General features: G+C 35.9%; 1 protein-coding gene across 1 annotated transcript in view; it reads right to left on the reverse strand.

The window, feature by feature from the left end:
- Nucleotides 1–26,290, reverse strand: part of IQCM (IQ motif containing M) — a 371,389-nt gene that overhangs the window by 71,518 nt on the left and 273,581 nt on the right. Inside the window, exon 14 of the mRNA XM_036853473.1 lies at nucleotides 2,670–2,831. Coding sequence (XP_036709368.1) covers nucleotides 2,670–2,831 — 162 coding nt within the window. The remainder of the gene's footprint in view (nucleotides 1–2,669; nucleotides 2,832–26,290) is intronic.

Raw genomic sequence — 26,290 nt, forward strand, 5'->3', positions numbered from 1 at the left:
AAGTCCCAAAATACAAATTTAACTATCTTGGTTGTTTAAATTTATGTTTTCAACTTTATTTTTACAGCTTTATTGAAGTGTAAATAAAAAACTACATGTACTTAAAGTGTATAATTTGATGAATTTTGACATATGTTTACATCCATGGAACCATCACCTATCACCACAATCAAGTTAATAAACATTTCTATTGACATCATCCCTTAAATTTTGTAATCCATCAGGTCTCACTTCTATTTCCCACCTCCGTCCCAGGTAACCACGGATCTGATTCTGTCACAGGCCTAGTTTGTTTGCAACTTCTAGACTTTTATATAAACGGAATCATACTCTTGTACTCTTTTTTTGTCTAACCTTTTTCAGCATAATTCATGTGAGATTCAGCCATATTGTTTGTTATATGTATTATATACTGTCAATAGTTTGTTCTTTTATATTGATGAGTAGTATTCTGCATGGATATATCACAATTTGTTTATCCTTTGACCTGTAGATGGGCATTTGAGTTGTTTCTAGTTTGGGTCTTTAACAAAAAAAGAATCTATGAATATTCATGTACAAGTCCCTGTATGCACATATACTTTCTTTTCTCATGGATAAATATCTAGGAGTGGTATGGCTGAGTCATATAGTAAGTGTATCTATAACTTTTTAAGAAAATGTCAAACCATTTTGCATAGTGTTTTTAAAATTTTACATTTGCACTGGCAGGATATTAGTGTTCCAGTTGCTCCACTTGGTGTGTTCTGACTTTTTAATTTAGCCCTTAAGGTAGGTGTGTAGTGGTATCCTACTGTGTTTAATTTACATCTCCCTAATGACTAATAGCAGTGCGTGTCATTTTTGGATTTGTTTGCTGTTCTTAAATTCTTCTCTCTTTTTATTTTTTGTTTATTTTAAAAATTTTACTTTCAGTAAAATTCATTCTTTTTGGCATACAGTTTGTTTTAGCTATGCAGAACAGTTTCATCACCCTAAGAACTCCCTCATGCAACCTCTCTGTAGTCAAACCCTCGCACCAGCATTAACCCCTGACAATCACAGGGCTGACTCTGTCCTACTAGTTTTGCTTTTCCAAAGTGTCATTTAAATGGACTCAATATATAGTCTTTGAGTTTGGCTTCTTTCACTTAACATGATGCATTTGAAATTCATCCATGTTATTGTATCAGTAACTCATTCCTCTTTATTGCTGGATACTATTTCACTGTACAAATGTTAACAAATTTTGATTTTCCATTCACCAGTTGAAGAACATTTGTGTTTTTCCAGCTCTTGGCAATTATGATTAAGCAGCTACATATATTTATATATAGGTTTTTGTGTAAACAAATACTTTCATTCCTCTTAGGTAATTACCTAGGAGTAGGATGGCTAGACTTTATGGTTAGAGCATATTAATTTATAAGAAAGTATCAAAATCTTTAGAAATGGGTTGTACAATTTAGTATTTCCACCAGCAATGTATGAATGTTCCAGTTTTTCTACATTCTTGCCAGATTTGGTATTGTCAGATTTTTAAATTTTATTTTAGTCATTCTAATAGATGAGTAGTGGTATGACATTATGGCTTTTATTTGTATTTTCCTAATGACTAATAATATTGGTCATCCTTTCATGTGCTTATTTGCCATCTATATATTTTCTTTGGACTATTTGGTTTTCCAAAATACAAAGTTAATTCATAGAAGGATAGTCTTTTCAACAAATAGTGCTAGCACATTTGGGTATCAATATGTTAGAAAAAAGACAAAACTTCAACCTTGAGTCATGTACAAAATAGAGCTCAAAACAAATTATACACTGAAATATAAAATCTAAAACTATAAAATTTCTAGAAGAAAACCTTGTGACCAGAGGTCTAACCAATATTTCTTGGATATGACAGTAAAAGCATGAGTCATAAAAAAATACAGTGGTAAACTGGACTTCATCAAAATTAAAATCTTCTACTCTTCAGAAGATATCATTAAGAGAAAGACAAAGCCACAGACTGGGAGAAAATATTTGCGAAGCATATACATGTTAAAGAATTTATATTCAGAATATCTAAAGGACTCTCAACGCTTAAAACAACAGCAAAAAATATAAAAATGGCCAAAAATTTGAACAGACATTTCACCAAAGAAGATACACAAATGACAAATACATGAAAATATGTTGTATATCATTGTCTACTAGAGAAATGCAAATTAAAACCACAATGGAATACCAACGCTATCCCTTAGAATGGCTAAAATTAGAAAAACTGAGTATTGATATAGCTATGGAACAAATGCAACTCTCATATTTCTACTGATGGGGAATATGAAATGGTTTAACCACGTTGGAAAACAGTTTAGTCAAGAGAAATGCAAACATATGTCTATACACAGTCTAGTACATGAATGTTTGTAGCAGCTTTCCTTGTAGTATCACTTTTTTTAAAAAACAAGCCTAATATCCATCATCAGGTAAATGGATAAGCACAGTGTTTCCACTGTTTTAATGGAGTCACCAAAGTATAAATCAGCCACTTTTTAAATTGCAAGCATAATACTTAAGAACGAAAGGGAATATTCTATAGGGCCTATCATCCCATATCATCTAAGTGATGGATAAGGGTTATATAAAGTACAAGGTCATTTCTGCCTTATTATAAAAGGAAATTATAAGGTTCAGCATCTTACCTATATACTTATATCCTTCTTCCCCATTTACTATGGGTCTCAGCCAAGTTGACCTAAGCCTCATATTAGTACACACATGGGCACCTTGAGGAGGGTAGAGTGTAAATAACATTTCAATTGCATTGGACTTCTTGATGATACCAGAGTATTTTGCATGGTCTTCTGTAAAAAAAAAGAACATTAAGTTGTTTTTAATTTTAGACATTTTTACAAAATTTCTAATGTGTTTCTTTTAAGGGATGTAAACTTAAAACTACTGAATAATTTGAATGCTAATGGTTATGCTGACAACATAGTTTTCTTTAGCCAAAAGTACTTCACCAAAAATCTTACCATTCAGATAATTCATAGCAAAAATTAAGGAGTAAGCGCTTGCTAGTAGAATCTTCAAACACTATCAGTTTAAAGCACTGTTGTTAATAGCTGTAGAAAAAAGTAAGATAACCAACAGCATTCACATTATACATACCATAACGTAATCATATTTTTTAATTGTCATTAAACAATGAAATCAGAATAATCTGACAAAAATGTTGATTAAATGAAGAGTTCCATAAACTGGAACTACTGAAAGAATACATATTCTTAGGCTATGGTCTCTAAGAAAGTATAATAACATCTATACAAATATTTATATAGCACTTACTATATGCAAGAAATGGTCCCAAGTGCTTTTGAATATTAACACACTTAATTTTCATAACACATCTGTAAGGTAGATACTGTTGTTATCATCATTTTACATGAGGAATTGGAGGCCCAAAGAAATTAAATAACTTGCCTAAATCTTATAGTCTGTAAATGATGCAATTAGGATTTGGATTATCTGAGGAGAAGCTCTTATTTGCAAACAAGTATTTGTCAAGTGAACATGACCTGCATTAACTAGTAGATGAGAAAGCTGGGATTAAAAAATAATTTGAATTGTAGAGTGAAAAATCTTTGGTTATGGCCCTTGGGCCTGCAGTTTGTGTTTTCAGTTTTTGGTTGATAAGCCAATAAGGCAGTCTCCTGAGCAATTAATTCAAAGTGACTCTACCTAGAAACATTTCAAAGAAAAGAGAGATACTGATGTAAATCTTCATTTATAATCCTGTTACATTGTCTATCTTTTTCTTCCTACCTATCTACCTTCCTTCCTTTTTTTCCCCTTTATTGTTTCAAATATCATATTTTGTGGTACAGTAAGTATAAGGCAGTACAACATAATGATTAAATGATTAAGAAAGCAGATTTGTTGGTGGGTAGTATCCATCTATTGCCTCACCCTAAATCCACCCTTCATTGTCCTATTTGTGAGACTAGAATATTTCTCCCTTGCCATGTGGGAAAATTTTAAGCATCCTTCATAGAGGGTAAGGTAGGAAACTAGAGGACAAAGAGGCTCTTCCTGGTTCTGGGGGCTTTTCTCTGATAGCTCCTACCGTGCATAGTGACCAGCAGTGCAGGGCACCTTCCGGGCCATGTTGCTTGGCACCCCACAGGGCTCCCCTGACTCACACACTGGGAGCTTGCTAGCATGTTCCGTGAGGCACCACCTTCCCTTGAATGGGTTCCACACTGAGACACCTCCCTATGGGAAGTTTCCCCAGAACCCCAGAGAGTGGCTTCCCTGGGAGTTCCACTAGCATGCTACCTCAGCAAACGTCTCTGCCACTCACTGGGTCACAGCTGTGTCCTCTCCAAGAAGAGCTGGATCCCAGGGTAAAGGGAGAGGGTAAGGGGCACTCTTTAAAATTTGTTCTTTCCTTAAGTGCTCTGCCTCAGACTGAGGGTTAGCGCCACTCCTTATACCTGCCCTTCTCAATTATTTAGGGTTTTTTTACCCTTAGTAGCCAATCTTATTTAATCACTATCATAGTTAATAATTCTTTATATTAATCTTTTCCTGCTCAAATCACCATGTAGTTTTAGCTTCTAACTGGACCCTGACTGATACAAACATACCTGGTTTTTAATTCTTGAACCACTATTAACAAGCTATGAAATATTAGATGAGTCACGTTTATCTCCTGGTGATAATACTGACATCATAGGGTTATTGTCAGGATTAAGTGATATAAGAGATATATAAAAATTTATAGCACCATGTCTGTAAGTACTACATGAGTGTGTTAGTTTTAGTTTTCATCTAGTATTATTCCAACACTAATAAAAACCATGAGAGAGCCAGAAAATAAAGTTATTGCATCTTTCAATTGTAAACATCTTAGGGAATTTTCTGCCTCTTTTTAAAAAGAAAAGTTCAAAATTATTCCCCTCTAACTAAAAAAAGCAGACATCTTCATATGTGCTCAGATATGCAAACAGTTATTAGACATATCTCACTTAAATAATTCTAAATCCTTTCTCATCTGTCAACAGAAGAAAGGAAGCCAGAACGATTACAGAGCAGTGCTAAAGAGTCAACCCTGCTTTACTTTTTCACTCTGATCATACTTCTTCAAGAAGTTGAGCAGGGGAGATCCTCAGGCAGTAGAGGTCTCTTCAAGTTGTGAAGGAGACAGCATTTTGTGAAGGAGGATGAATTGTGAAGGAGGATGCAGCATTAATTACATTATGAGAAATCATAGAGTGAAATTAAATACAATCCTGAAGTTTTCCATCACACACAAAGTGAGGAAACAAAATAGATCAGAGTTTCTCTCTTCGAAACCATAAAGAAAAAAAAATAAAGTAGAAAAATCTAGCAATAATAGCAGCCTTTTTAGTGTGAAGGACCAAATTACACTTAGATTTCTCTCCTCTTCAAGATTTATATCTTTCTAATTCCTTTAGCTTAAACAAGATGTTTAGTAATGTTATTTAATAGGGCTATGCTTATTAGTTTTAATAAAGCATTTTATTTTCCATAAAGGCAAATGTTTTCATTTGGGGAAAAATAAAATGCCTACACTAAAATCTAAGCAGTGGTGAATGTAGACCTGCCACTTTCTCTTCCTGGCTTATCCTCATTGAAGACTTAAGTAGAAACACATGAAGTCTGTGGAATGTTGAACTTGCCATGACAATGTGATATCATGATAGCTATAGTATCAGACATACATTCAAGGTTTTCAGCTCAGAGTCTTGCTAATGCCACCATTTGCCATCAGGTAATCCAAATGGAGCCTTAGAACTTATATAAACAAGGCATAATGACTTTGGAATAATTGTACCTCCTTTCATAATATCAAAGTTGATTACAAGTAAGCATTTTTCATTTTAGAAGACATATGGCTTGTAAAACATGTCCTCTTCTTTTTGTTTTATTACACATGTCATCCCAAGATAAAAACAGGAATTTAATTTTTGTTGCTGATATTGATAACATGTTATTTATAGAGCACCTTCCTTTTAATATACTGCTAAGTCGCTAAGTCAATATTGCCACATTACATTTAGATGTAATAATACAGTTCTCAGAACTCAAAAGAATAAGAGCTCTTCCTTACGCCTTCTTCCCTAGCCATATACATAGTAAAACTCTGAAGATCTTAGATGTATGTGTCTAGGTCTGGCAAAAGCCCACACAATATTTCCATAAATCTCTATTGCTCCCAGGTCACCAAGTAATTAATTATCTTCATTAGAGGTAGCAGCAGTGGTTGAGAGCAGAGGCTTTAGAGCTGACCACTGCTTGGCTGTGAACCTGGATCTGCCATTTCTGAGCTGTGTGACCTGAAGCAAGTTAGCTAACCTCTTTCCAGCTCAGTATCATAGTAAAACTGTTCACATAACAGTGTTGTCATGAGTGGATATAAAGTCTTTAGAAGAACACCTAGTCTATGGCCAGCATTATTTAAGTGTTATTACTATTATTATCATGCTCTTCATTTAACAGATGCTGGTACAGCCTCTATCTTATTTAGATAATGAGGGCAGTTTCCTGTCTTGTCCCCCAGCTTACTTGTCTTCTGGATGGGTGGGTGGAAAAGTGGACAGTCATCCTGAAGTCATTGCTCTTTCGGGTCACTTCTACATTATTTTGGATATTCTAAGGGTAAGTGGTTCCTGTTGTATACTGATCAGAAGTTTTGTGTTAATTAGTGCTTGTGAGCTACTAATTGATGTTATGGTGGTCTTCCTTGTTGCTATTATTAGCGTATTTTGTTGAATCTAAGACATTATAGATGTTGATGACCCCATTAGTTTTCACACCACTAAGAAATATAAAAGGCTGGAAATTTAACTAGGGCATACCATTGATTATAAGATATAGCTCAATTTTAGAGACATTAAAATACGAAAATATACATCTTAGCGTTAAGAAAATATGGCAAAATCATGATATCCAGTTGCCTAATTGACAACTCCACTTGGCTAACAAATAGGCACTAATGTCTGTCCTGTTCTAGGATTCCCTGTCTCAGTAAATAGCCCCTATTTAATGGCACAACCTAGAAAATTAGGAGATCTCCTTGACACCGCACTACCCACTGCCACCCTCCTAGAAAAACTATCATCTATTTTTATACAAACACTTTTGCCTCCTAAACAGTCTTCTTGGCCCTTTTGATCTTGCCTCTAAACAGCAGCCAGAATAATATTTTTTAAACTATTTTTAATACATTTTCCTATTCAACAGTTCCCTAGTTCATACATTTTCCTATTCAACGGCTCCCTAGTTCATACATTTTCCTATTCAACGGTTCCCTAGTTCATACATTTTCCTATTCAACGGTTCCCTAGTTCATACATTTTCCTATTCAATGGCTTCCTGATGCTCTTAAAATAATACCAAGTCCTTACTATGTCCTGAAAGATTTTGAACATTCTGGCCCCTGCCTCCTCCTCCATCTCTACTCTAGCAACCTTGGCTTTCTTTCAGTTTCAGAATCACACCTTGCATCCTCCTATTTCAGAAGCTTTGCATAAGATGTTCTGTATAGCTGGTATGTTCTCCTACCAAACCCTTTCCTCCGTTGCTTCATCAATGTCTACAACACTTTCATGTCTCTTCTCAAAGTGTCCTCTGACGCTCACCAACTAGATGAAGCTTTCACATTATATCATCTCAGAGTTATTGTTCTCTGTACTTTTGCTCCATTACACTTACTGAAGTTTGCAATTATATTATTCCTATCATTACTCGAGATCTGCCTCCTTCACAAGACTATCAGTTACAGGCAGACAAGGTCCATGATTGTTTGCTAACCATTGAATCTCTTAGCACCTAGCCCTGTGCCTGATACTGGGAAAGGGTCAATAAAAGGCTTTTTAATTAACAAATAAATACAACAATAATTAATAGTATTCATTGGGAGCTTAGTATATAGCAGGCAGTGTGCTAAACAGGTTATGTACATTAGCTAAATTAATCCTAAAATCACATATGTGTGACTTGCTGACAATCCTATGAGTTCAATACTAGCATACTCATAACATAGCTCAAGACACTGAGGCATATAGAGGTTAAAGAGCATTTTCATGGCCTCACAGTAAGTGGTGAGGCCAGGATCTAATCTTAATTCTAACTTCAAAGTCGGTCCTTTCAACGAGGATGCCATATCATTTTAAACACACTGTTCCTGGTATCATGGAACTGTAAGCGCCTTCAGGGGTTGCTAGTTGTCTGGTGGCCTCTCCTTTGAAGCTTTCTTCCAATCTCTCTAAATCCTTTAGCTGTCCCTGCATAGTCAGCACTATGGTTTCTCTCACAAGAGCTCATAGCTCTTTCCAGATGGTTTTCTGATGTTAGTCTTCTCCACAAGAATTTATTTTATACAGACTATTGACAACCCCTCAGGTCAAAACCACAGTTCATCAACTGATTATAACACTCTTAGTTTGCTAAGGATGGAAGCCAGAATAAAACCCCACAGTGGGACCTCCTTAGACACCTATAGTTATCTCCTGCCTCTCAGATAAGCAAGGCTCACTATGCTTAATATTCAGAATAGGTAGTGAGTGTTCAGAGGACCCAAAGATGCCCATCCCTCCCTCTCCCGCACAGGTCGATTGTATTATTGAGGTCTTACTGCTTCCCTACTGCAGAGCCTGAATTTGAATACTTAAGGCAGGGGTCCCCAGACTTGTACTTCAAGAATCACAGGGATTTTAAAAAACATTATAACTGGAATCATACTAAAGACATACTTTTGTCTGGTAAATATTTTGGCTCCATGGTTATTTTAACGTTATTTTATGGTCTTAAAAGCATTACAGGAGGAGGAGCTTCAAGATGGTGGAAGAGTAAGATGCGGAGATCACCTTCCTCCCCACAAATACATCAGAAATACGTCTACATGTGGAACAACTCCTACAGAACACCTACTGAACGCTGGCAGAAGACCTCAGACCTCCCAAAAGGCAAGAAACTCCCTATGTAACTGGGTAGGGCAAAAGAAAAAAGAAAAAACAGACAAAAGAATAGGGACGGGACCTGCACCAGTGGGAGGCAGCTGTGAAGCAGACAAGGTTTCCACACACTAGGAAGGCCCTTCGCGGGCGGAGACTGCGGGGGGCAAAGGGGGGAAGCTTCGGAGCCACGGAGGAGAGCGCAGCCACAGGGGTGTGGAGGGCAAAGCGGAGAGATTCCCGCACAGAGGATCGGTGCCGAGCAGCGCTCACCAGCCCGAGAGGCTTGTCTGCTCAGCCGCCAGGGCGGGCGGGGGTTGGGAGCTGAGGCTCGGGATTCGGTCGGATCACAGGGAGAGGACTGGGGTTGGCGGCGTGAACACAGCCTGAAGGGGGCTAGTGCACCACGGCTAGCCGGGAGGGAGTCCGGGAAAAGGTCTGGAGCTGCTGAACAGGCAAGAGACTTTTTCTTGCCTCTTTGTTTCCTGGTGCGCGAGGAGAGGGGATTAAGAGCGCCGCTTAAAGGAGCTCCACAGGCGGGCACGAGCCGTGGCTATCAGCACGGACCCCAGAGATGGGCATGAGACACTAAGGCTGCTGCTGAAGCCACCAAGAAGCTTGTGTGCGAGCACAGGTCACTCTCCACACCACCCCTCCCGGGAGCCCGTGCAGCCCGCCACGGCCAGGGTCCCGTGATCCAGGGACAACTTCCCCGGGAGAACGCACGGCGCGCCTCAGGCTGCTGCAACGTCACGCCGGCCTCTGCCGCCGCAGGCTCGCCCCGCCTCCGTACCCCTCCCTCCCCCCAGCCTGAGTGAGCCAGAGCCCCCAAAGCAGCTGCTCCTTTAACCCCATCCTGTGTGAGCGAAGACCAGACACCCTCAGGCGACCTACATGCAGAGGTGTGGCCAATCCAAAGCTGAACGCCAGGAGCTGTGCGAACAAAGAAGAGAAAGAGAAATTTCTCCCAGCAGCCTCAGGAGCAGAGGATTAAATCTCCACAATCAACTTGATGTACCCTGCATCTGTGGAATACCTGAATAGACAATGAATCATCTCAAATAGAGGAGGTGGACGTTGGGAGCAACAATATATATATATATATTTCCCTTTTTCTCTTTTTGTGAGTGTGTATGTGTATGCTTCTGTGTGTGACTTTGTCTGTATAGCTTTGCTTTTATCATTTCTCCTAGGGTTCTGTCTCTCCGTTGTTGTTGTTTTTTTTTTTAGTATAGCTTTTAGCACTTGATATCATTGGTGGATTTGTTTTGTTTGGTTGCCCTCTTCTTTCTTTTTTCTTTTCTTTTACTACTTATCTAAATTTTAAAAAAATTTAATAATTATTTTTTATTTTAATAACTTTATTTTATTTTATTTTACTTTATTTTATTTTATCTTCTTCTTTCTTTCTTTCTTTTTTTTCTCCCTTTTATTCTGAGCCATGTTATGACAGGCTCTTGGTGCTCCAGCCAGGCATCAGGGCTGGGCCTCTGAGGTGGGAGAGCCACGTTCAGGACACTGGTCCATAAGAGACCTCCCAGCTCCATGTAACGTCAAATGGCAAAAATCTCCCAGAGATCTCCATCTCAATGACAAGACCCAGCTCCACTCAACGACCAGAAAGCTACAGTGCTGGACACCTTTTGCCAAACAACTAGCAAGACAGGAACACAACCCCATCCATTAGCAGAGAGGCTGCCTAAAATCATAATAAAGCCACAGGCACCTCAAAACACACCACCAGACATGGCCCTGCCCACCAGAAAGACAAGATCCAGCCTCATCCACCAGAACACAGGCACCAGTCCCCTTCACCAGGAAGCCTACACAACCCACTGAACCAACCTTAGCCACTGCAGACAGACACCAAAAACAACGGGAACTACAAACCTGCAGCCTGTGAAAAAGAGACCCCAAACACAGTAAGTTAAGCAAAATGAGAAGACAGAGAAACACACAGCAGATGAAGGAGCAAGGTAGAAACCCACCAAACCTAACAAATGAAGAGGAAATAGGCAGTCTTCCTGAAAAAGAATTCAGAATAATGATAGTAAAGATGATCCAAAATCTTGGAAATAGAATGGAGAAAATACAAGAAACGTTTAACAAGGACGTAGAAGAACTAAAGAGCAAAGAAACAGTCATGAACACCACAATAAATAAAATTAAAAATTCTCTAGAATGGATCAATAGTAGAATAACTGAGGCAGAAGAATGGATAAGTCACCTGGAAGATAAAATAGTGGAAATAACAGAGCAGAATAAAGAAAAAGGAATGAAAAGAATCAAAGACAGTCTCAGAGACCTCTGGGACAACATTAAACACACCAACATTTGAATGATAGGGGCCCTAGAAGAAGAAGAGAAAAAGAAAGGGATTGAGAAAATATTTGAAGAGATTCTAGTTGAAAACTTCCCTAATATGGGAAAGGAAATAGTTAATCAAGTCCAGGAAGCGCAGAGAGTCCCATACAGGATAAATCCAAGGAGAAACACACTAAGACACATATTAATCAAACGATCAAAAATTAAATACAAAGAAAAAATATTAAAAGCAGCGAGGGTAAAACAACATATAACACACAAGGGAATCCCCATAAGGTTAAGAGCTGAACTTTCAGCAGAAACTCTGCAAGCCAGAAGGGAGTGGCAGGACATATTTTAAGTGATGAAGGAGAAAAACCTACAACCAAGATTACTCTAACAAGCAAGGATATCATTCAGATTTGATAGAGAAATTAAAACCTTTACAGACAAGCAAAAGCTAAGAGAATTCAGCACCACCAAACCAGCTTTACAACAAATGTTAAAGGAACTTCTCTAGGCAGGAAACACAAGAGAAGGAAAAGACCTACAATAACAAGCCCAAAACAATAAGAAAATGGTTATAGGAACATACATATTGATAATTACCTTAAATGTAAATGGATTAAATGCTCCAACCAAAAGACATAGACTGGCTGAATGGATACAAAAACAAGGCCCATATATATGCTGTCTACAAGAGATCCACTTCAGACCTAGGGACACATACAGACTGAAAGTGAGGGGATGGAAAAAGATATTCCATGCAAATGGAAATCAAAAGAAAACTGGACTAGCAATTCTCATATCAGACAAAATAGACTTTAAAACAAAGACTATTTATTACAAGAGACAAAGAAGGACACTACATAATGATCAAGGGATCGATCCAAGAAGAAGATATAACAATTGTAAATATTTATGCACCCAACATAGGAGCACCTCAATACATAAGGCAGATACTAACAGCCATAACAGGGGAAATCGACAGTAACACAATCATAGTAGGGGACTTTAACACCCCACTTTCACCAATGGACAGATCATCCAAAATGAAAGTAAATAAGGAAACACAAACTTTAAATGATACATTAAACAAGATGGACTTAATTGATATTTATAGGACATTCCATCCAAAAAAAAACAGAATACACTTTCTTTTCAAGTGCTCATGGAACATTCTCCAGGATAGATCATATCTTGGGTCACAAATCAAGCCTTGGTAAATTTAAGAAAATTGAAATCATATCAAGGATCTTTTCCGACCACAACGCTATGAGACTAGATATCAATTACAGGAAATAATCTGTAAAAAATACAAACACATGGAGGCTAAACAATACACTACTTAATAACCAAGAGATCTCTGAAGAAATCAAAGAGGAAATCAAAAAATACCTAGAAACAAATGACAATGAAAACACGACAACCCAAAACCTATGGGATGCAGCAAAAGCTGTTCTAAGAGAGAAGTTTATAGCAATACAATCCTACCCTAAGAAACAAGAAACATCTCAAATAAACAACCAACCTTACACCGAAAGCAATTAGAGAAAGAAGAACAAAGAAACCCCAAAGTTAGCAGAAAGAAAGAAATCATAAAGATCAGATCAGAAATAAATGAAAAAGAAATGAAGGAAACAATAGAAAAGATCAATAAAACTAAAAGCTGGTTCTTTGAGAAGATAAACAAAATTGACCTAAGTGTCCATCAACAGATGAATGGATAAAGAAGATGTGGCACATATATACAATGGAATATTACTCAGCCATAAAAAGAAACGAAATTGAGTTATTTGTAGTGAGGTGGATGGACCTAGAGTCTGTCATACAGAGTGAAGTAAGTCAGAAAGAGAAAAACAAATACTATATGCTAACACATATATATGGAACCTAAAAAAAAAAAAAAAAAAACGGTCTTGAAGAACCTAGGGGCAAGACAGGAATAAAGACACTGACCTACTAGAAAATGGACTTTAGGATATGGGGATGGGGGAAGGGTAAGCTGGGACAAAGTGAGAGAGTGGCATGGACATATATACACTATCAAACGTAAAATAGATAGCTAGTTGGTAGCAGCTGCAAAGCACAGGGAGATCAGCTTGGTGCTTTGTGACCACCTAGAGGGGTGGGATAGGGAGGGTGGGAGGGAGGGAGATGCAAGAGGGAAGATATATGGAAACATATGTATATGTATAACTGATTTCTTTGTTATAAGGCAGAAACTAACACACCATTGTAAAGCAATTATACTCCAATAAAGATGTTAAAAAAAAAATAACAATTTTTTAGTATAAGCATATTCTATGAAATGTTTGGGACATACTTTTACTGTGAAAAAATATTATTTCTTACTGTGTAATGAACTATATGCGTAAAGAATCTAAAAAAGAGTGGAGATATATATATAGATGTATAACTGATTCACTTTACTGTACACCTGAAACTACACAACATTGTAAATCAACTATACTCCAACAAAAATTTTTTTTAAATATTAAAAAAATAAAAAAATAAATAAAAGCATTATATGTTCATGATAGGAAATTTTGGAAACACAAAAAAGTATAAGGAATAATTATTACTCAATATTTGCCAACTCTAATCCCATGTGTGTGATTTTTTTCTCCCACATCCCCCAAGAAAGTATAATAGCACATTAGTACTAACAGGACACTTGGTGGCAGATCATTCTTAGAATTAGGAAACAGACATAAAGTTGTCAGCTTTACATTATAGGTAGGGGTGATAAAAAGAAAAAAAACATCTATTATCGCAATTGTTCCTTTCTAAAATTATTATTAAAGGATATTTTAACACTAAAAATGCATGAGCAACACAATCTCAGTCATGTACACAGTACACAAGTAAATGTACTTTACAGAGAATGATGAGAACTTGAGCTTCTAGGATTTTTGGAAGTGTGAATTTCTTCCTAATGGGCCTGTCCTCAACACAAATCCCCAGCACCGACTTACTACTTAAAAAGGGCTAGTATATAAATTGTTAAGTTCAGGACCAGTCCTAAGTGTATCAAGAGAGAGTTAGATGGCTAATAAAGCTTTACTAGTGACCCTGGGTTATTAAACCAGAATAGAAGGCCTCATTTTTGAAGTCAATGATTAAGAAGTATTTACAAGTATGGGTAAAAATAGCCTAATCCTTTCCCTTTGCCCAGTACCTGCATTATTATGTAACTAAATTTATCACCAAGGTAAAAATACACTTTATAATCTTCACATGAACAAAAAATTCACAGGCTAAAAACAATGGTGACAGATAATCAAGATTTCCTTTCATTGTGAATATTATGCATTTATTAAAATGCTAACTTAGCTCTCATGGGCCACTGACCAGACATATGAGGTTTTCAGCATGGGGTTATCAAACGGGAGTTCAAACTGGTGGTCAAATAATCTCTAACCCAGTGTAAATGACCAATTTCTAAACGTCGTACTTTTAATATATTGTCACTCTTAGAGCACTTTATGTTTTTTTGTTGCATTCATTTCCTTTGATTTGAATTAGATGAATGTCATACTTTTTTGTCATGCCATTTTTGTCTAAGCTTTCTCTATTCATCAGTAAATTTAACAGAAGAATGGCAATTTATCAGTATAAAAAATTACATATGTTATGAAAAAGGGAAAGTGAATCTAAAGCATCCCCATTCGTAAATTAATGAAACTTTCTTACATTTAATTTATCTTAAGCTGAAATATGAGATTTTAAAGATCATTGATGAAAGAGCAAAACATTAAGAATCAAAACCAAAGGGCAGGGCTTCCCTGGTGGCACAGTGGTTAAGAATCTGCCTGCCAATGCAGGGGACACTGGTTCAAGCCCTGGTCCGGGAAGATCCCACATGCCGCAGAGCAACTAAGCCCATGCGCCACAACTACTGCCTAGAGCCCGTGCTCTACCTGCCTAGAGCCCATGCTCCACGACAAGAGAAGCCACCACAATGAAAAGCCCATGCACTGCAACAAAGAGTAGCCCCCACTCGCCACAACTAGAGAAAGCCCGTGTGCATCAATGAAGACCCAATGCAGCCAAAAATAAATAAATAAAATAAATAAATTAAGAAAAAAAAAAAAACCAAAGAGCAAAATGGTTAAGAAGGCAGTTAAACAATATGCCACTGGATGATACAACCGGTAAGAATAAATGCAAGGAACATTAATCTCATATTACAATTAAATACCAACATTGTTTAATTTAAAGAAGAACAAAAATGTTCATTAACACTTGAATCAGAGTAAAGAATATAAAATAAGGACATGAATTAATTAAAAATTTGTTAAAGTATAGCAGTATTATACTAAGTGAAGTCAGACGGAGAAAGATAAATATCATATGATATCACTCATATGTGGAGTCTGATTTTAAAAAAATAAATAAATGAACTTATTTACGATACAGACTTACAGATATCGAAAACAAACATGGTTAACAAAAGGGAAACGTGGGGGCAGGGGAGGGATAAATCAGAAGCTTGGGATGAACACACACACACTACTATATATAAGATAGATAACCAACAAGGACCTACTGTATGGCACAGGGAACTCTACTCAATATTCTGTGATAACATATATGAGAAAAGCATCTAAAAAAGAATGAATATATGTATATGTATAACTAAATCACTTTGCTGTACACCTGAAACTAACACAACGTAAATCAACTATACTCCAGTAAAATAAAAAATAAAAATTAAAAAATAGAATAGTTAAATATAGCAATAATTACTACTTTTAAATCCCCTCATTTCATGAAAAAAACGTACATATTGTAAATTCGCCAGAACGTTCTTTACTATATAATTCAAAAGGTTAAATGTGGGAACACTGTGTCATTAATACATACAAACCTTTATAAATCCAATCAAATTTCTAATATAAAATAGGAAACTAGGTGATTACAGCCACTTGATTGTTCAATAATCAAAGTACAGTTATTTCAAAAGGTTCACTTCTTCAGTGGAATAAGTATACAGAGTTCATAAATATGCTAACATTTATTTTTATTTCCATATTGATTTTTTTTTGCCTTTTAGACTTATAAGCAAATTAAATACATTTGCAAGTGTTGTAAAGAAAGCTAAAAGACCTTTCCCTTCTTCTGTCTTCATGGAATTTAGACAAAAACACAGAACATATTAAGTCATATTAACATAAGTCACGTAGCTACATAAAACACAAATAATTTTGGTTAATAATTCTGATAAAATTATAAGGATTCCTTATGAGGGGCATTTTCTTTTATTTTAAAAGCGATGTTAATAAAAACATGTTAAAACCTATAATAAACTGCTAAAGAAAAGTTCAATGATAAATTTGCGTTTTAAAAAAAGCATCTTTGTTATTAAACAACAAAGACTAAAAGGACTTTACATCTAAGTACCCAAGAGCATACTTAAATACACATAATGAGGAACAAAGATTTAAGGTGGGAATGCAATAGGTCAAATAAAATGTAAACTGTCTCCATAGATGTCAAAAAGTATTTAATAAAAATGAAATTAAAACTCTTCATAAAGACATCTAGTAAACTAGGAAGAGAAGGATACAACTTAAAACAAGTCAATGGTACATAATAACATTAAAATTAGTGAGAAAACACCAATGTTCATTGTTATCAATATTATCTAATGTTTTAAAAGTTCTAGCTAATGCAAAAGTCAAGAAAAAGATATCTTTAATCATATCGTAAACAATAAATGTGTAATTAGAAAAAACTTCGTATCATTTTCAGGTGAAACAATTACACACATAAAACTCAAGATAAGCTGAAAATTATTATAATTTAGGAGGGTAAAATACAACTACTGATTATAAAATAAACATATAAATTAACAGTCTTTCTATATACAAGAAAAACTTGTTAGAATACACACTAGAAAAAGAAAATGATTAAAAAAATTTTGTAATCACAAACAAAACAGCTGAAAAAAAATAATAAAAGCCTGTGTGTGTGTTTGTGTGTGTGTGTCTGTGTACTAGAAGCAATGCAAACATTGTCTCATAAATGATTAGAGTATTATGATTAATTTTAAGTACTCTATTTTAAAAATATGCCCTTCATTTTTCTCTGAAGGTCTGAGTCTCAGGATAGCCAGATTAAATCCATTAACACGACTTTACTCTGACAGACTAAAGACAAATGCTCCTCTCGCCTTAGTTAAAATGTTCTCACTTTGAGAAAAATATAATAGCACAAAAAAATTCTTAAAACTTAGCACAGTATCAGTTTTTATTGGACTCACCATACATAATTCAAAACATATTTCTTTTCTCTTAGTTTGGAAGAGTATTTTAATAAAGAAAGTCACCTTTCAGGGTTGGAAGCATAAAAATTCCAAATAAATATAGCTATTCTAAATTGTTAAATTACATTTGAATTACCCAATCCCCTTGTCTTTCTCGTCACATACTGCCATCGTTTTGGTTATTTTCCTATATGTATACATATCCTTAAGGATTGGGGGAAATTCAACTAATCTGTAGGCTATTCCTTGGTAATATGAGTTTTAAAAGGTATACTGGGGGAGGGGAGTGGAATTTGAAGTCAAAGACACAATTTAACATTGTAAGTATTACTTTCCCATATTATCTCAATCTCTGAGCAAAAAAATGCAATAATTGGCAGATGACTATAACAGGCTTAGCTCTATACCTTTACTCAACAGTGTCATCTGCATGCAAAAAATATTCTCAAAAAACCCCAAAGATTTACGTTCCCTTTTATGTGCTTAGGATTTTCTCTAAATTCTGAAGACGAAACTAATACCATGCTATTTCATACAGCAAAAATGAACTCCAAATCAGTAAGAATCTTTCCTGATGGATTTTCCAAGTGAATACCAAATACCAAGTGGTATTCACTTGGAAAATTATTTGGTATTGATTTTTTTAAACAGTTGATGCTGTCTTTTAGAACTAAACCATTCTCTAGCTTTTTGGAGTTCATTCACCAGAATAATTTAGATTTCCCAATACCAGTAAAGAGGTCTATAATTCGAGGTCTGTTTATTGATTATAGAAAAGTTAAGATTAATCTGAATTCTTTATGAAACAAGGTTGGGTACAAGCTAATTATTCAGTGGAAGAATTTACTTATTTAACAAATGTCCATTTCCTGGCTCAATTTATTCACAGGTATCAATAGGTAATAATATCCCTGGTTAAAGATGGTATAGTAAAAGCAATTTTTTTCTCTCCTCCTCTCCCAGGACGCCCCAAAGAAACATGTTTAATCTATCAAAATACAAATATATTTACATCTTTAATGAAACATGAAAATTACCACAACTTCCAATAACTTTGAAGAATATGTGACAGGAACAATAAAATTCAGACCTAAGTGAGAGAATGCCTAAAACTGACACAAAACTCCTCAGTCCTCAGACAAGATACAGACATGTCTGAAAGGAAGAATCGTAGTCCTGAAAGACCCCTCCAAGGACCTGTTAAGGGGGTGACAAGACTTATGTGTGTGGATAAAACAGAGAAGAAACAAAAGATGTAACTGGGAAATCCAGTCCATGCCACACCTCAGAATGACAGCTGAGGCAGAGCTGAAGGAAGGAGATTCATGTTTGTCTCCCGCGCTAACCACATCCACTTTGTCCCAGCGTTCCCTAGTCTCTACCACTGATAGCATCAAGTCAGTCCAAAATTCCCATCAGCTCAAAAGTTCCTAAATCATTTAAACTTGGTTATGGGTGAAGCTCTCTGTATGATCCATCTTGGTGCACAATTCCTCTCTACCTATGGGCCTCTGAAACTTAAGAACAAGTTGTCTGCTCCCAAAATACAAAGGTGAAACAAGTGTAAGATAACAATTAAGACATTGCCATTCAAAAGGGAAAAAATGGAAAGAAAACATGGAGTGTTTCTGAAATCCAGCTGGAAGAACTCCATTAGATTCAAGGGCTGGAAATAAACCTCTGTGATTTTCAGCTCCATCCTCTGAATCATCTTTCCTTTTTCCTGAAGGGTAGCATGGATTTGCAGCTGAGTAGTTTTATTAGTCTCTTTCCTGCCTATACACTTTTGGGTGTCCAGCAGCCTTCTTTCATTCCATACTGTCTCTATCCCTTTTTCGTCCAAGCTGGCAATGTTCCATTGGTACAAAATTTTCAAGAATCTTGTGGTTCTCTCATATATGTTATGGAGATTCACTCCATTAGACATGAGGCTTCTCCACACATCTTTCCGGGAAAATCTCATCCCCATTCTTCTGCTTAGATGACTGAGAAGTTCAATGAGTCATGTATTTTTTTCTCTTCAGAGAACCTTTGTGTGACTGAATTCCCTTATTTCATCTTTCTGATGTATTAGCAAAAGATTGTCCAGTCACATTTTCAGCTTTTCCTCTACAGCATTTTTTCCTGATAGTGAACCTGTTAATTTTAGCATCTTTCATAGTTGGAATGAATTGAGAATTTCCCAAATCATCTAGTCTTGGTTTCTTTTTGTTTAACAGTTCTTCCCTCAATTTATCCTATTGCATTTTACTATACGCAGCAAAAAGTAACCAGGTTGCAGTCTCAACTCTGCTTGGAAAACTCCTCAGCCGAATGTTCAAGGTCATAGCTAAAACATTCTACTTCCTACATAACCGTAAGACACAATTCCACTGAGCTTTCTGCCACCATAGAACAGGGATCTCTTTTCCCCTAGTTTCCAATAACATGTTCATTTCCTTCTGAGCCCTCACTAGCAGCAACTTTAACATCCATATTCTTACTAATAGTCTGTTTGTGATTTTGGTATTCTCTAAAGTGATTTAGGATTTCTCTACTATGTTCCTCATTTCCTTCTGAGTCTTTATTAGCAGAATCATTAGCATCCATAATTCTACTAACAGTCTGTCGAAGGCAATCCAGGCTTTTCCTATCAAGGTCCACAGTATTCTAACCTCCACCTGCTCAGTTCTACATTTTTAGATAATCTGTATCAGTCAGTGTTCAACCAGAGAAGCAGATCCAGTAAGATATATATATATATATATATATATATATATATATATATATATATATATATATATACACATATATACATATATATATATGTGTGTGTATATATATATATATATATATACACACACATATATATATATAAAGAGATTTACTGTAAGGAATTGGCTTATACAATTGTATAAGTTAGGGAGTGGTTAGGTAAGTCCTAAATCTATAGAGCAGGCCATCAGGAAGGGCAGGCTGGAATTCTTGGGCAGGGACCGAAGTTACCATCCACAGGCAGCATTTCTTCCTCAGGGAAGCCTCAGCTCTTTTTTAAAGGCTTGTCAACTGATTATATCAAGCCTACCCCAATACAGATAATCTCCCTTACTTAAAATCAACCAATTATGTACTTCATCACATCTACAAAATACCTTTGCAGCAACATCTAGATTAGTGTTTGACTGAATAAGTGGGAATTGTAGCCTACTCAAGCTTACACATGACCATGACAAGCTTAATGAACTTAAGGATATAGAAAGCATCCATTAGGAACCCAAATCACTTCCAATAGATGGTAAGAGCTGGCTTCAGTTTTTCCAAAACAACTTTCAACAAAAGAAGAAAAATACTTATAAAGTTCTGAGAGAAGATGTAATCCATGAGTTTTATATGAAGCCAAGTTTAAAGATATCAAAATATATTCTCAAGAAATAAAGCACCCACAACCTCCTCCTGGAATAAAACAAAACAATAAAAGACTACACTTTGTTAAAATTAAGCCAAATAAAATTGAATCGATATAAAGAATTAAAGAATGGAGAAGCCCATGGTAAAACATGAAGGAAGGAAGGAAGGGAGGGAGGGAGGGAGGGAGGGAAGGAGGGAGGAAGGAAAATGTTAAGTATTGAACCCATGTAAATATATAGAACTACAAGGCTGAACCACTGTAGGCCTTAGAGAAACAGTACATATATTAGAAACCTTGAAAATATTTTCAAAAATCATGAGATATAATTTTAAAATTGGGAGAGGTTTTAGAGGAGAATTAAAAGGAAGTTTAAATGTGATAATTTTCTCATTATATTTGTAGGATGTCAGTAGAGAACTTTGATCAATTAGCAAAAACTTTAAGTACTATATTTAAATTTCCTTTCTTTTAAATTAAGGTATAATTGACATATAACATAATTTTAGTTTCAGGTGTACAACATAATTATTTGATATTTGTATACACTGTAGAAATAATCACCACGATAAGTCTAGTTACTCTCTGTCACCATACAAAGTTATAAAATGTGCAATGTAATACCATTGACTATAGTTGCCATGCTGTACATTACAACCCCATGACATTTATTTTATGACTGGAAGTTTGTACCTCTTGATCCCCTTCACCCATTTTGCCTAAGCCCCAACCCCTCTCCCCTCTGGTAACCACCATTCTATTCTCTACATTTATGAGTTTGGTTTTGTTGTGCTTTGTTTGTTCATATTTCATTTTTTAGATTCCACATATATGTATATTTGTATTTCTCTGTCTGACTGATTTCACTTAGCATATTTCATATTCAAGGTCCATCCATGTTGTCTCAAATGGCAAAATTTCATTCTTATTTATGGCTAAGTAGTATTCTATTTTGTGTATATATATATATATATACACAAGGCATATATATATATATATATATATGAATAATGCTGCAGTGAACACAGGGGTGCACATACAAATTAGTGTTTTCATCTTCTTTGGATAAATACCCTGAGTGTAACAGCTGGATTTTACAATAGTTCTATATTTAGTTTTCTGAGGAACCTCTATACTGTTTTCCATAGTGGCTGCACCAATTTACATTCTTATCAGTTTCAGTCGGTGTGTGTCCTTACATCTGAAGTGAACCTCTTGTAGGCAGCAGATAGATTGGTGTTATATTTTTATCCATTCTGCCACTCTATGCCTTTTGATTGGAGAATTTAGGCCATTTGCATTTAAAGTAATTATAGATAGGTATGTATTACTGCCATTTTAAAAAATATTTTTGGCTATTTTGTATTTCTTTCTTCTTCTCTTGCTCTCTTCCCTTGTGGTTTGATGATTTCCTTTAGTGCTATGTTTAGATTCCATTCTCATCTTTTGTGTAACTACAGTAGGTTTTTGCTTTGTGGTTACCAAGAGGTTCACATATATCAACCTATATGTTTAACAGTCTATTTTAAGTTAAGTTGATAGCAAGTTAAGTTTGAACACATTCTAAAACTACACTTTTACCTCCTCAACATTTTATGTTTTTGATGTCACATTGTACATCTTTTTACTTGGTGTATCCCTTAACTAATTATTGTAGTTATAGTTATTTTTTACTACTTTTGTCTTTTAACCATCGTACTAGCTTTATAAGTGATTAGTTCAGTAATTTTACTATATATTTACCTTTATCAGTGAGATTTTTATATTCATATGTTTTCTTGTTTTGACTAATTAGTGCTCTTTCTTTCAGCTTAAAGCCCTTTTAACATTTCTTATAAAACTGGTTAGTGGCGGTGCATTCCTTTAACTTTTGCTTGTCTGGAAAACTCTATCTTTCTTTCAATTCTGAATGATAACCTTGTCAGATAGAGTTTTCTTGGTTGGAATTATTTTTGCTTTTAGCATTTCCACTCCCTTCTGGCCTACAGAGTTTTTGCTAAAAAGACTGCTGATAGTCTTATGCAGGTTCCCTTGTACATAACAAGTTGTTTTTCTCTTGCTGTTTTAAAGATTCTCTAAGTTTATCTTTAAGTTTTGGCATTTTAATTATGATGTGTCTTGGTGAGGATCTCTTTGTGTTCATCTTATTTGGAACTCTCCGAGCTTCCTGGATCTGGATGTCTATTTCATTTCCCAGGTTAGGAAAGTTTTCAGCCATTATTTCTTCAAATAAGTTTTCTGTCCCTTTTTCTATCTTTTCTCTTTTTGAGACCCCTATAATGCAATTGTTCTGCTTGATTTTGTCCCATAGGTCCCTTAAACTGTCTTCACTCTTTAAAAATTCTTTTTTCTTTTTGCTGCTCTGTTTGGGTAAGTTCCATTGCTCTGTCCTTCAGATCACTGATCCTTTTTTTTGCTTCATCTAGTCTGCTCTTGAAACTTTCCAGTGTATTTTTTCAGTTCAGTTATTGTATTCTTAAGCTCTGTGACTTCTGTTTGGTACTTTCTTATATTTTCTATCTCTTTGTTGAAGTTCTCTCTGTGTTCATACTTTCTTCTCCAAAGATCAATGAGCATCTTTATGACCATTACTTTTAACTCTTTTTTTCTCATTATCTTTTTTAAAATATTTTTATTTTATATTGGAGTATAGTTGATTAATAATATTGTGTTAGTTTCAGGTGTAAAGCAAAGTGATTCAGTTATACATATATATGTATCTATTCTTTTTCAAATTCTTTTCCCATTTAGGTTATTACAGAGTATTGAGAAGAGTTCCCTGTGCTATATATACAGTAGGTCCTTGTTGGTTATCTATTTTAAATATAGCAGTGTGTACACGTCAATCCCAAACTCCCAATCTATCCCTCCCCTCCCCCATCCCCCCAGTAACCATAAGTTCATTCCCTAAGTCTGTGAGTCTGTTTCTGTTTTGTAAATAAGTTCGTTTGTATCATTTTTTTTTAAGATTACACATATAAGTGCTATCATATGATATTTGTCTTTCTCTGATTTACTTCACTTAGTATGATAATCTCCAGGTCCATCCATGTTGCTGCAAATGGCATTTTTTCATTCTTCATAATGGCTGAGTAATATTCCAAAGCTTTTGCACAGCAAAGGAAATCATAAACAAAGTGAAAAGACAACCCACAAAATAGGAGAAAATATTTGCAAATAATGTGACCAACAAGGGATTAATCTCCAAAATTTACAAACAGCTCATGTGGCTCAATATCAAAAAAAAAAAAAAACCAATCAAAAAATGGGCAGAAGACATAAATAGACACTTCTCCAAAGAAGACATACAGATGGCCAAGAAGCATATGAAAAGATGCTCAACATTGCTAATTATTAGAGAAATGCAAATGCAAATCAAAACTACGAGATATCACCTCATGCCTGTCAGAATAGCCACCATCAAAAAACCTACAAACAATAAATGCTGGAGAGGTTGTGGAGAAAAGAGAGCCCTCCTACACTGTTGGTGGGAATGTAAATTGGTACAGCCACTATGGAGAACAGTATGGAGGCTCCTTAAGAAACTAAAAACAGAGCTATCATATGATCCAGCAATTCCACTTCTGGGCATATATTCAGAGAAAAACATGGTTTGAAAGGATACATGCATCCCAATGTTCATTGCAACACTGATTACAATAGCCAAGACATGGAAGCAACCTAAATGTCCACTGACAGGTGAATGGATAAAGAAGATGTGGTACATACCTACACTGGAATATTGCTTTTAACTCTTATCAGGTAAATTACTCATTTCCATTTCATTAAGGATTTTTTTCTGGGGTTTTAGCTTGTTCTTTCATTTGGAACATATTCCACTGTTTCCTCATTTTTTCTGACTCTCTATTTGTTTCTATGTATTAAGTGAAACAGCTACCTCCCCCAGTCTTGAAGGACTGACCCAGGAAGAACGGGGTGGGGTGGGGGGGTGTTTCAGTCATCTGTGCAATGCTCTAGAGGTGGTAGCCTGCACAAAACTGTCTCCCCAGTTTTTTCAGTCCCATGGGACCCAGAGCTAGGCATTCAAGGGGAATCCCTTCTGTGGACTGTGCACACCCACTGGCTTTGGCAGGGCCATGGGGGAGTGCCAGGCCAGGGCAAACCAACCTGTTGGCTTTGATAGGGCTTGATGGGGTGGTGCCAGGCCAGGGAAAACCTGCCTGCTGGCTTTGGTGGGGCTGTAGGAGGGTACTGGGAAGAAGTAGGCCTGCTGGCACCGGCAAAATAAGAGTGCAAAACATCACCCAACAGAGCCTCTGTCCCTGGAGAAAGCTCCAACAGACCCCTGCCTCTCTGGCAGATGCTTTAAGATTAGCAGATTAATCTCCTACACATACGGTCTAGGCACTTTTCAAACTGCTGATTTTGCTCTGGGTCCCAGAGCAAGTGAGTCTGTGCACAAGCCATTTAATAGCAGAATTTCTATTTCCTACAGCCCTTTTGGTCTCCTGGATGTAAGCCTCATTGGTTTTCAAAGCCAGATATCTTGGGGGCTTCTCTCTGATATAGGTCTCAAGGTTTAGGGTGTGCGATGTGGGGCTCGAAACTCTTTTTTTTTTAATTTAAAAAATTTTTATCTTTACTTATTTTTTTTTATTTTATTATTTTTTTTATACAGCAGGTATATTAGTTATCTATTTCATACATATTAGTGTATATATGTCAATCCTAATCTCCCAATTTATCCCACCGGGGCTCGAACCTCTTGATCCTCAGGGAGAAGCTCCATATTTCTGAGATCCCTCCCAATTATGGTTTGCTGCACCAGGGGTAGGGCTTTGGGGGAGACTGTATCTCTGCCTCTCCTACACATCTCAATGTGGCCCTTTTATCCTTTGTTGTGGAAGGAGATTTTCAGCTACATTTCAGGTCATTTTCAGCTACATTTCAGGTCTTTTTCAGAGGGAATTGTTTAATATGTAGCTGTATATTTGGTGTATCCATGGGAGAAAGTGAGTTCAGGAACTTCCTACACTGCCATCTTGAATTGTCCCCCCTAAATTTCCTAAAGTATTCTTTAAAAAGACCCAAAACATTGCAGAATAATTCCTGATAAAGCTAAACTCCCACTGAGTAGTATATATAGTATTTTAGCCAGACATATTGCTGCCTCTAACAATTTAGAGGTTTGGTTACCAATGAAAAGGGGAAAGACCACACACATATATATTTATGGTATCTTCACTGCATTCTCCAAATGAATTAATGGCATTTGGGAAAAAAACCTCTCATGAGATACTTTTTCTACAAATACATAACTATCATACTTTTTCTATAATATATAAATATAGAATTTTATGCTGTTTTCTAAATCTAAGTAAATATCAATCCAGTTATCTAATAATTGTATTTGGCAGAAAA

The sequence above is a fragment of the Balaenoptera musculus genome, chromosome 5, assembly GCF_009873245.2.
Source record: "Balaenoptera musculus isolate JJ_BM4_2016_0621 chromosome 5, mBalMus1.pri.v3, whole genome shotgun sequence".
In the NCBI taxonomy this organism is placed as follows: Eukaryota; Metazoa; Chordata; class Mammalia; order Artiodactyla; family Balaenopteridae; genus Balaenoptera; species Balaenoptera musculus.